At 32.2% G+C, this 12,136-nt stretch overlaps 1 protein-coding gene across 1 annotated transcript in view; it reads left to right on the top strand.

Annotated features, from left to right (window-relative positions):
• Window positions 1–12,136, top strand: part of LRRC7 (leucine rich repeat containing 7) — a 491,093-nt gene that overhangs the window by 250,938 nt on the left and 228,019 nt on the right. The window contains exons 6-7 of the mRNA XM_037145320.2: window positions 477–566; window positions 4,495–4,551. Of these exons, the coding sequence (XP_037001215.1) occupies window positions 477–566; window positions 4,495–4,551 (147 nt within the window). The remainder of the gene's footprint in view (window positions 1–476; window positions 567–4,494; window positions 4,552–12,136) is intronic.

Genomic DNA, 12,136 nt, shown 5'->3' on the forward strand with positions numbered 1-12,136 from the left:
TGTAACAAATTGCAGACAGATTTTAATGATTAACTTAAAGAGTAAGTAGCCATCCTTGTGACACCTTTGCCTCAATATATGTGAATATCTATTGAGAAATATATGTGAATATCTATTGAGAAAGAGTATTCAATTAAAAATTAAAAAACATTGCATATGACTTGAAATTCCTGATTTAAAAAATCCTGCAAGTGTGCATCAGCCAGGGCAACAGTGAGTGATGTTGCTGACTTTGGCAGGGACATTAATCTCAGCCTAGTGGAGCAGTGTGGAGGTGGGTGAGTGCCATCTATTTTAATAGCAGGCAAAATTTTCAAGCTGTAACAACATGCTCAATAAATTCTCCCATTACTGTAATACCAAAGGAGAGTTGAAACATGCATTGCACTTCTATTTTTTCCCCTTAGAGATATATATTTTTGTTCTGTTTCTATGGCAACATCGATGCAATGACTAAACCTTTAACTTCTTTCTAGACTCCCTGATGGCTTCACACAGCTTCTAAACCTGACCCAGCTTTACCTGAATGACGCCTTTCTTGAATTTCTTCCAGCCAATTTTGGAAGGTAAGAATAAGAAATTTAAATGATTCAATTTTATTTCACTTTAAGTAGGAACTTTTCCAGAGCCAGTAGGTGAATGAAGCTTTAAGAGTAAGCATTGTGATAAACCTCATTATCACTCAGTAACTGAGGCAATGTTAACTTATGCAGCGTAGCGCAAGAAAATAAAGTAAAATTAGGTCATTAACAATCAAAGTAATGAGTTAAATATTAAAAATATTAAAATATCTGGAAAAGTACATGTGATTATTTATGGCTCTTCAGTCAGAAGATGCCCTGGTAGCATAGGAATAAAAGAAAATATCATAGATGGATAAATAGATATGAGTACATCAATACTTCTCAAATAAAATAACATCAGAAAATATTTAACAATTAAGGAAAAATAATAAACTGTAGAATATTTTCACCATATGTAGGAAACAAATTATATCCTTAAGTATATGGAATTCTCACAATTGAATATGAAGACAAAAATCTCATTAGAAAACAAGTGAGCAAATAACACATACAAGTAGTTCATAATAAAGTACAAATTGCCAATGAATGCATGAAATATGCTTATCCTCACAAAGAGGAAAATAATACAAATTAAAATGATAATAAAGTGCCGTCATGTTCTAGCACATTACAGAAACTGTGTCTAGCAAATGAGGGAAGAGGCAACCTCACATACTGCTGATGAGATTGCAGGATGATATAAACTTCCTGCAGGGTACAAAAATTTAAAGGTTTTAAAAATATTTAAAACCATTGCTTCTCTAATTCATTCCCAGAAATGTATCACATCATCATCAAATGCCACACTAGGATTTATGGGCAAGGATGTTTATCATTATTTACAATAATGATAAAAAGTGGAAGCATGCATCCATCTAGCACATCAGTTAACTATATTATGGTATATCCATATCACAATATGTAGAGATTTATAATGTTGTATAGAGAAATATGTTTTTAATTCCTATGATAAGTTATGTTTAGGAAAATATTATAACAAAATATATAAACTATGCTCCAAATATGAATATAAAATATGCATGAAATAAAAGACTGGTTCCTTCAGAATGATATTAAGGAAATTTTTATTTTCATCATTATATTTATAATCTTTTCCATGTATTCCTCAATAAATTGTTATATTCCTTCAATTTTTTAAAGATAAAGTTGACATACAGCACTATATAAGTTTAAGGTGTACAGCACAATCACTTGACTTCAATGTCTTGTGAAATGTTTACCACAATGCATTTAATTTGCAATCATCACTTCATAGTTACAAAGAAAGCTTTTTCCCTAGGAGATGAACTTTCAAGATTAACTCTCTTAGCAACTTTCAAATATATGACACAGCAGTGTTGAACAGTTATCACATTGAATGTTACATCCCAGTACTTGTTTATTTTATAACTAGAAGGTTGTACCTTCTACCTGCCTGTCAAGCAACTTCACCTAATCTATTCTGCACCTCCGGTAATCACAAATCTAATCTCTTTTTCTATGAGTTTTTTTCCTTGTGGGAATTTTATTTTATTACACATGTAAGTAAAGTCATGCCATATTTCTCTGTCCAGCTTATTTTACTCAGCATAATACCCTCAGGCTCCATCCATGTTATCACAAGTGATAGTATTTTCTTATTTTTTATTGATGAATAGTATTTCATTATACACATTTATATTTTATTTGCCCATTAATCTGTTAGTGGAGAATTAGGTTGCTTTCATGTCCTGGCTATTGCAAAATCAAAATATATATCTTAAAATTTGAGACAATTTATGTTTATTGTCAACTGCATTTTTTTAGTGATCACCTTTGAAAATATTGAAATAATAGACTGAGTATAACTTGACACCTATCTGTTAGCAGAAGCTAGTGAAGACATGTAGCAGTCCCCAACTGCTAGAGAGTGTATCAATATTCCCCAAATCCCCTTACTTTTGCAGATCATGTTACAGCACCTTATATTTAGACAGTTGTTAAAATTCACAGATCTTCAAAAGAGCATTTACCTAGCTTCTAAATGAATTAACACTTCATTCATTCATTCATTCATTCATTCATTCATTCATCTAAATTAACATTGCCCTTCTGGTAGTGACCACAACACTACAAGTGTGCTTTTGATTTATCAGATTAGAAAATGCTTAGCCCTGACTGGTGTGACTCAGTTGGCTGAGCGTAACTCTGCAAAGCAAAAAGCTGTGGGTTGATTCCTGGTCAGGGCACATGCCTGGGCTGCTGGTTTGATCCCCAGCCCATTAATATACAAGAGGCAATCAATAGGTATTTCTCTCTCACATCAATTTTCTCTCCTTTTTCCCTCCCTTCCCCTCTTTCTAAAAATATACAAACAAAATCTTTAAAACTAAAAAGTAAATGTTTAATTGTCACCTGAAGACACACTTTTTGCCTTGAATTTATGTCAGTTCTCTTTTAGCAGTCCTAGTATGAGGGAAGAGATTTGGCAAATAGGAAACAATACCAAAACCAAAACCACCTGAAATTAGAACTTAATTTTGTTCAATTAAAATATGCTCTATTCATTATTGTAAACTAAAAAGTTTTTAACCTTCAGCCGGATAGTTTGTCAAAAGGATGCAGAAAATCCCTTTCAAAACCTGAGATTTGATGCTCCTAAAAGCCAAAATAAATCACAAAATATTATCACCCTACCACAATGTTGAAAATCTCTGAAACGTGTTTAAGAAATCTCTATTAGCAGTATATCCCATACCCTGAATAACTGAATCACTTTACTTCGTATGCAGATTAAGAGGTCTAAGATTAAAATTAAATTAGAAACTTTATGGGAGTCAAAATAAAAAAAAAAGAAAGAGGCCTAGATGAATATCCAGAAGCAGAGTAAATAAGGGCAATTGTAGGTGAAATAGTTTAAATTGTGGGTTATTCCCTAAACACTAAGAATTCAGAGAATTCGTTTGATGTGTGTTCTAAGGTAGTTTCAACTTAATACATTGTAAAGCTCAGCAATAGACATTAGTACAAGAGTGTCCTAGACTATAGACTTTAACAAGTCATTAAGTGTGAAATGCATTCCTAACCACACATGTCACACAGCACCAGAAACAGTGAACACCTTATTCTCTTCACAGGATTTCTCCAACCCCAGTACTGTCACCGGACAGATGATTTTTAGTGCAGAGCCACATCATAAATGTCAAGATATTCATCTTTGAGTCAGTAAAATGTAGCATATTAGACCTCTTTTCCACTGTCCAATTATTGGCAGTAGTAATATATAGCACAAATGAAAACGTATGATGTGCCCAGTACTATGCTTTACACATGTGACATATTTAATACTCAAAACCTATACATTTTGGTGCTGTTATCACATACTCATTATTGATGAATTTGCTTAAGTTAGGGGGAATTAATTAATTTGCCCAGTGTCTCACGGACAGAGTATGGGAGTCTGGATTTCATCCAGATCTATCTGGCCCTAAACCCCAAGCTCTTAATCACTACTCTAGATTATCTGCTTTACAAGTTCATTCACAGTCTTTCAAGGAAAGTATTGCCGTGTTCCAGTGAACATGATAGCACTTGGAATTCAGTAGATATTCAATAATCTTTGAATGTATACAATGAAACAATAGTGAACATATTTTTATAAAACATGAAATGCAGAAGACTGAACCCAATGATATCTTTGAAAAATATTTATTCTTAGGAAATTTTGATTTTACAAATTATTTGTCAAATTTGATTTGACAAATGCTGTTTGTTTTGTCTAATGTTGATATGACTCTGTTCACAATCAACTTGTGAAATTCTTTAAAATCTGTAACCATGGTGTATAATGTTGGCCATAGTTGTTTAGACAATATAGTGATTATTGACTATAACATAATAATATTGTCTTGTAGAAACAATTAAGAAGCAATTTTTAAATTTATTTCTACAGACTTGTCAAATTGCGGATTTTGGAGTTAAGAGAAAATCACTTGAAAACACTACCAAAGTAAGTGACTGTGCATTTTCTAAATTCTGAATTGTAATTTTTTCTAATAGTAGGGAAAAAATGACTACTATCATTTGGCTATGCTTTGGCATTTTGATTGAGTAAATTTTTCTATATTTTTCATAAAGACTGAAAAGTACAGTACACTAAAAGAAATTAAAATTAAGTAAAAATGTATCCTGCCTTATAAAATCATATAATCATTAGGTAGGAAGAGTTCGTTCAAGGTTCATGTCATGTTGAACTTACACACCAGGAAATTACCACACTAAAACTTAGAAAATTGATATTTTTAGGCTCAAAAACAACAGTTTCAAAAGATTCAACCTCATAAGATGCTTCATTTTTCAAGTTAATTTATGGGTTGTGATAGTTTTTAGTTTTTAAATCAGTACTATACAAAAATATTACATTAAAGTTACTAACTTTTTTCTACAGATTCTACAATGGTTTGGAGAACATTTATATTTGTAAATTCTTTCAAACTGTTCCTTTTCATTCATCTTTTTAAAATTTGGTTTCTATAAAAGCAGGATATTTTATGTAAAAGTTAATACCTAAAATTTTATGCAATGTTTAGTATAATGCAATGCTTCTTTTACCCTGCTTTGAGCTATTCATGTTTATTAAAAGAATTTTGTGTTGTTAAAAAATATTTTCAAAAGTCAAAATTATTCAAAATGGAGGTGTTTTTACTGAAATAGATTAACATGACTTGTGTATGTTACAATTAAAGTACAGAAAGTACCATGTTGCTATTATTACCTTCCGACTGTATTACAGGAAAATATTGAGTACAGTGATTGATTTTTCAAAAATCAGTAAGACTTAGAAACTTTTCCTCTGCTGAACGAAAACTCAATTTTATTTTTTACTTCTTAAATCTTTTTGCTAAGCAAACTGGACTGAATTTTATCTACTTTTTTCAGCCAGTATTTTAACAAAATACCTTCATGTACATTTTATGTATGCTATTATATATAATTTTGTCAGTTCAATACAAAACTTTCAGTAATGATATGGATTTCACTATATATATACACATAAAGATAAATATATATATATACATAAAGAGATATATATATATATATATACATAAAGATAAAACATAGATTCATTCCTCCATAAGTAGAAGACAAAGAGAGAACATGAAAAAGAGAAAATATCCCTACATCTGGAGACCCTGAACTTTAAAGAGGCATCTCTAATCCACAGCATTATGCATAGGTCTGATACAAGACACCCTTCCAGGCTGGGGGCACAGATGAGAGAATGATGGAGCATTTGCCCGGTTCAGCATCGATCTCCTGTAAATGGAGCTTGTGCCTTCATCTCCATGCACAGTGCTTTAAATGTTACATTTAAAGCAGAATAAAAATATGGTTATGCAGAAACTAAACCATGGTGAAAAGCAGGTGTCCCCAATATATACACTTAGATCAAGGAGAAAAGATCGAGTGTGGGGAGGAGAATCCTTTTTTTTCTGCTCTCAGATAATGGTTTTGGTGTGAAATATAAAATAAATCTAACATAGGTTGTCATGTTTTTAAATATATGTCTAAAAAAGTAAAATTTAAATATAAATTAAAGTCTGACTGCATATAGCATTTATGGAATTTATGTCAGATAGCTGTGTGAACAGTTCAGAGTAATGAGTAATGAGTAATGAGTAATGCTCATAATGGGTGCATGGCTATTCTGTAGGCTTTGAGATAGTGGTCTAGTATTAAACAATTAAAGTAAGTAGAATAATATACATTCAATTATTTTTTGGCCTGAAAAACATCATAAAGATGTATAGAAATGGCTCTGACTAGTGTGGCTCAGTGGATTGGGCAGGGTCTCACAAAGCAAGAAATCACCTGTTCAATTCCTGGTTAGAGCACATGCCTGGGTTGCATGCTAGGTCCCCAGGTGGGGGCGTGCAAGGGGGAACTGATCATTGTTTCCCTCATACATCACTATTTCTCTCCCTCTTTCTCCCTCCTTTCCCTTCTCTCTAAAAAGAAATAAGTGAAATCTTTAAAAAAAAAAAAGATGTGTAGAAATGGCACTGGGTCTCCTTGATAGAGTTAATATGTGTATAACTTGTATAGTTGTTACAGTTTTCACATTTAAAAACATTTTCAAAGTTATTTTCAATCTAGTGTGTTCATTTTTTAACTTACAGACAAGATCTAAAGAACCAAAACCAGCATAAAATATGCAGACCTGTATCTTAGTTTTTAGTGTCTATAAAATGAGAATTACAGAACAAAGTTCTGTCTTGAATAAAAGTAAACTATGTTTTCAATAAGTATTATACACAGTACTTTCTGATCACTAATCTGGACCTATAACTGAGAGATATACGAGAGTGTTCTACTCCTCTTTACTTTGTATGTCCAATAAAAATTTTTAAAAATGGAGTTTTAGGAAAAACAATTTAGTTTTATAGTAATTACTCCAAGAAGAGAGAGCTCACAATTTCCTCAGGGATACAACTAAGACGCAAATCTTCAGTGGGTTCTCAGTGATTTTCTCTTCTTTCTGTCTTCTGTTTTAAAATATATGTGCCTGACAATCTCTGCAAGAGGTAAAAATGTGAAAGAATTATGATATGTCATCTATTCAAATATGTATCTCTTAAGTAAACTGATAGAGACATTTTGATATGTGTAGATTCTAGAACATATTCTTTTAGTTATTAAGTAGAAGTTAGCATTATAAAATTTTATACTATTTTTGTGATCATCCTCTAGGTATATCAATGAGTGAGAAAATTAATTTTTTCATATATACATTTGCTTAAAGTCATTGAAATAATTTGTCTTGATTATGAGTAATAATTAAGGACTTTGAACATCTGAAGAAACTAGATAGCCAAAAAGGAAAACCTTTAGATTTCAAGATACAATATTTTTTCATAGCAGAATTATTCTCTCAATTACCGTATGTTTTTTTAGGGCAAGTGAGAAATGAGTTTCTTCCCATTTTGACGCTTTTGCACTAACAATTTCTCTAATTCTCTCATACCACAAATCATTGCATGACTAGATCTTCCTTACTCTCCCAAGGGTGTCCAGCCTTTCACCCATGGGCTCCATGCAGCCCAGGATGGCCATGAATGAGGCCCAATACAAAATCATAAACTTACTTAAAACCTTTTTTTTTTGCCTATCAGTTTTTGTTAGTGTTTTTGTATTTAATGTGTGGTCCCAGACAACTCTTCTTCTTCCATCATGGCCCAGAGACACCAAAAACCTGGACACCTCTTCAGATGCTGCCGCCCCAGAGGCTCTCCCCGATCACATCCTATAAGGTTGTCTGTCCCCTCTGAGGCCATATACCATCTCACTCTTGCATTTGATCTCCTTCATAGCATTTATGGTTCTCTGCATTATTTTTACTCTATTTACCTGGAGATGATCTTTTTAGGAGCACCTAAGTTCCATTAAGGACATGGTTTTCTTTTTTCTTTTATGTCACTGATAAATCTCTAGAGCCTGTAGCAGTGCCTGGGCTATTGTGAGCACTCAACTCAATAAATAAACAAAAGTGCACTCAACTCAAATAGGAAATATCTGTCATGTGACCTCAAAATTTTATAAGTTGATTTTTTTCCCCATAGAAAATTATATGGAATAACAAATATTATAATCAGATGAGTCTTTGGTGAGCATCAGATAGAAGAGGACAAAGATAAATAATAGGGGTTGCCCAATGGCAGGCAGATGAGGCTTGAATTCCAGACTTACACACACACACACACACACACACACATGCTCTCGATCTCTCTCTCTCAAGATATACATAATAGCTAAGGCAGGACAAGAGAAGAAAGTAATTTCAAATTAATTAAATTAATATTTATAACAAGTAATGAAAATGCAAAAGTGGTATAACATATTTCTTTTTTGTCATTAAAATGTGGTACAAAATAGACAGGGGGAGGTTAAGAATAGTATGGGAAAGGGAGAAGCCAAAGAACTTATATGTACAACTCATGGACTTGAACTAAAGTGGGGGAATGATGATGGGAGGGGGTGTACAGGGCAGAGGAAAAAAAGAAGAGAAAAAAAATGGGACAACTGTAATAGCATAATCAATAAAATATATTTTAAAATATTTTTAAAATGTGATACATTTAATCAAGGAACATAATGTATGTCAAGATAAAAAGAAAGGCATAGATATAGTATTTTTTAATGAAATTTAAAAACCATTTTCATAAATGGTTTTCCAGAAATTTAGGAACCATTTCTACGGACGTAACATAACAACATACAGAGTCTAGCAAAAATAACACCTGCCTGAGTGTGGTTGGGGAGGCGCATGAATGTCTCACATGAGACGGACAGCAATTTGAACATTTCACTTAAAATGTCATATGATGTGCTTAAGTGTGATAGTGTTATGTAACAGAATTACATGCTCATGATTTTTAATAAAAAAAGGACATTATCTGTTTTGGACACTGTATAAATGGTTAGTAATAATGGTGTGTTTTACCTTTAATTTTTTTTCATATTTATGAGAAAAAATTAAGGTGTTCTCTAACACCTTATTTAAAATAGGGCTGTTCATTATAATATGTATGGCTATGACTTTGTTTAAAAAAAGGTAAATTTGATTTTATATAACTATCTGTGATGATTTTGAAAATATGAATTAATATGAAAAATAAACACAGATTAAGCTCATCTTAATGTTTGTATTTGTCCTGCCTTATGAGTGTACAAGGCTTATGAAGCGTGATTCCTCAATCTGCTGCCACAATACACTGACTAAGAGGAGTATTTCAGACTGTGTCAGGAGAATTACTGGGGTAATACCAAAATGTAGAATAAACCCTGATGAACAAATCTGAAGGGGAAAACTAGACGAATTTGGTGCATAAGGAACTCTTAAAAGCTGTTGGAAGAAAGAATTTAGAGTGGAGATTTTAAACTTGAAGTGGTATCAGTAACTTCTTTTGGATCATAAATGCTTCTGAGAAAGGGAAAAAAGGGCTGTGGAATCTAGAAAAGTATTATTTCTAAAATTCCAACTGTGTGTATTTCCAATATATTCATGGCCTATTTTTATTTTCCTCTGACAGTAGATTATTTTGCATTTTATGTAAAGTAACATAAAAATATATAGCATACTATGAAAGAGTACAAGGAAAAGACCCTGTCAGTTTTAAAGTACCAAAGTTTTTCAAATAAATAACTTTAACGATATAAATGTTTCTAGTATGTTTTCTCAAAAGAGAATATTTTATTGAGCTTGATTTTACTTGGTTCATAAATAGAATTATATTTCAGTATCATCTATGAAATCTCTGTAGAAAAAAATTATTAAGGAATAAAGAAAAATATTCCCAAGTAAGTACATAAATAATACTCTAAAGCTACTAAACTATGTATGCTTGAAAACTAGAACATAGTGTATCCATAATATGTGATTGTATTCCTTACGCATCATTGTTTTTATTTAGTGATTTCCCTCTGAAAACAAAGGTTCAGAAACTCTACAGTACCCCCCTTCTCTGAATGCCTAAGGACCCATACATAACACTCATATTCAAAGGTGTCAGAACATTACACCTTATCTAGACATGCCCTAAGAAAAAAAGACCCCCTTAAATTATAAATATAAATTAAAACCTGAGCTACCATAAAGTACCACTGATGGAAGACATTGGATCACAAAAGTCAAGAAATAAAACTATGGAAAACAGTATGGAATTTTCTCAGAAAAATACAAATCGACCTGCCTTTTGACCCAGCAATTCCACTGCTAGGATTATATCCCAAGAATCCTAAAACATCAATATCAAAGAACCCATGCACCACAATGTTCATAGCAGCACAATTTACAATAGCCAAGAGTTGGAAGCAACCTAGGTGCCCATCAGTAAATGAATGGATCAAAAAATTGTGGTACATATACACAATGGAATTCTATGCAGCAGAGAGAAAGAAGGAGCTCCTACCCTTTGCAACAACATGGATGGAACTGGAAAGTATTATGCTGAGTGAAATAAGGCAGGTGTTGAAAGACAAATACCATATGATCTCACCTTTAACAGGAACCTAAACAACAAAACAAGCAAGCAAGCAGAATAAAACCAAAGACAGTGAAATAGAGAACAGGGGGACAGGGACCAGAGGGGAGAGGGAAGGGAAGTTAAGGGGGAAAAGAGGGAGGGATTTGGAGGAACAAATAGGAAGGACACAGGGACGAAAACTAAGGAGGGTGGAAATGGGAGGGAGGTGGGGAGCAAGGGGCAGGGGAGGCTCGGATGGGAGAAATAGACAAAAAAACTGTACTTGAAAAATAACTAAATAAAATTTTAAAAAAAAGAAAGAAAACTGAAAGAGTATTTCAGATTGAAGAATACTAGAGAGACATAACTAAAAACAGTGATTCTGAATTGGTTCTTTTGCGCACACACGCACACACATATTTATATATATATAATGAGCAAGTAGCAGAACTTGCATGGACTCAGAATTGGATGGCAGCCATGTATCAATGTTAATTTCCTAATTTGGATGCTTGCATTTTGGTTTGGTCAGAGTATGTTTTTGCTTGTAGCAAATGCACACCGAACTATTTGTGCATCCCCAACATAGGATGATGGGGCACCAGGGTTGCAGTGTACTCTCAAATGTTTCAGAAAAGTTATATGTATAGTACTTTGGAACTTTTTGTAATTTTATGATTGTTTAGACATAAAAAGTTCTAAGATTTTCAAACATAAACTCTTAAAAGTTAAAAAAGCACTATCTCATGGAGGAAATTATCAACTTCATTTCTGAAACATTTATAGAGGTCAAGGGGAGAGTTTGCATTTATGTACTAAAATGCTTAATTATTTATAAAAATGAGTATTTGTACACATGTGGATAATATGTATCCTGTATATTTATTTTTTCCTGCCTGAATGATAATAAATATGCTACATCTATAATTTATCACTCAGATTTCTATTCATTTGCAACAATTTTTTAATATTTTATATTAGTTCATTTATTTTTTTAAGTAAGATTATAGGCAGACTTACAAAAACATAATGTAGTTGTTACATTTTCCTTTTTGAAACCTCTCTTTCTTTGCTATCTATTTTACTATCAGTTATCATTGTCAGCATAGTGAAGAAAAATTCAAAAATAAGATGTCTTCTGAACTAGACAGGTGGGACTAAGTTATTTTTTGTTCTCATTTCAGTGATTCTATTAAAGAATTTATTTCATTTGGCATTACTTTAATAAAATATATCAATAAGTTCCATGGTTCTATTGTAACAAAAAAATTCTATTATCAGGTGCAGCTTATAAAGTAGGTTTTTGATGTTAACTCTGTTTTTTGTAACTATAGTACATAATGCTGCAATGTTTTTTTATAATCATATTACCTTATGCTTTTACCAATGTATACTGATTTATAAGGCATGGTGTTCTGCTAAACCCATGGTACCATCCATTCTGGGTTATTGTTACTAAAAGTGAAAAATTAACAAGCTAGTTAACCAGGGGTAATCATATTTGTGACCTCTGGTTGTAAAGAATTGCACTTAGAACTATATATACTCTTTTTTTTCTTTTTAATATATTTT

This window comes from Artibeus jamaicensis, unplaced genomic scaffold (assembly GCF_021234435.1).
Source record: "Artibeus jamaicensis isolate MK-2021 breed Jamaican fruit bat unplaced genomic scaffold, CSHL_Jam_final scaffold_1019, whole genome shotgun sequence".
Classification (NCBI taxonomy): Eukaryota; Metazoa; Chordata; class Mammalia; order Chiroptera; family Phyllostomidae; genus Artibeus; species Artibeus jamaicensis.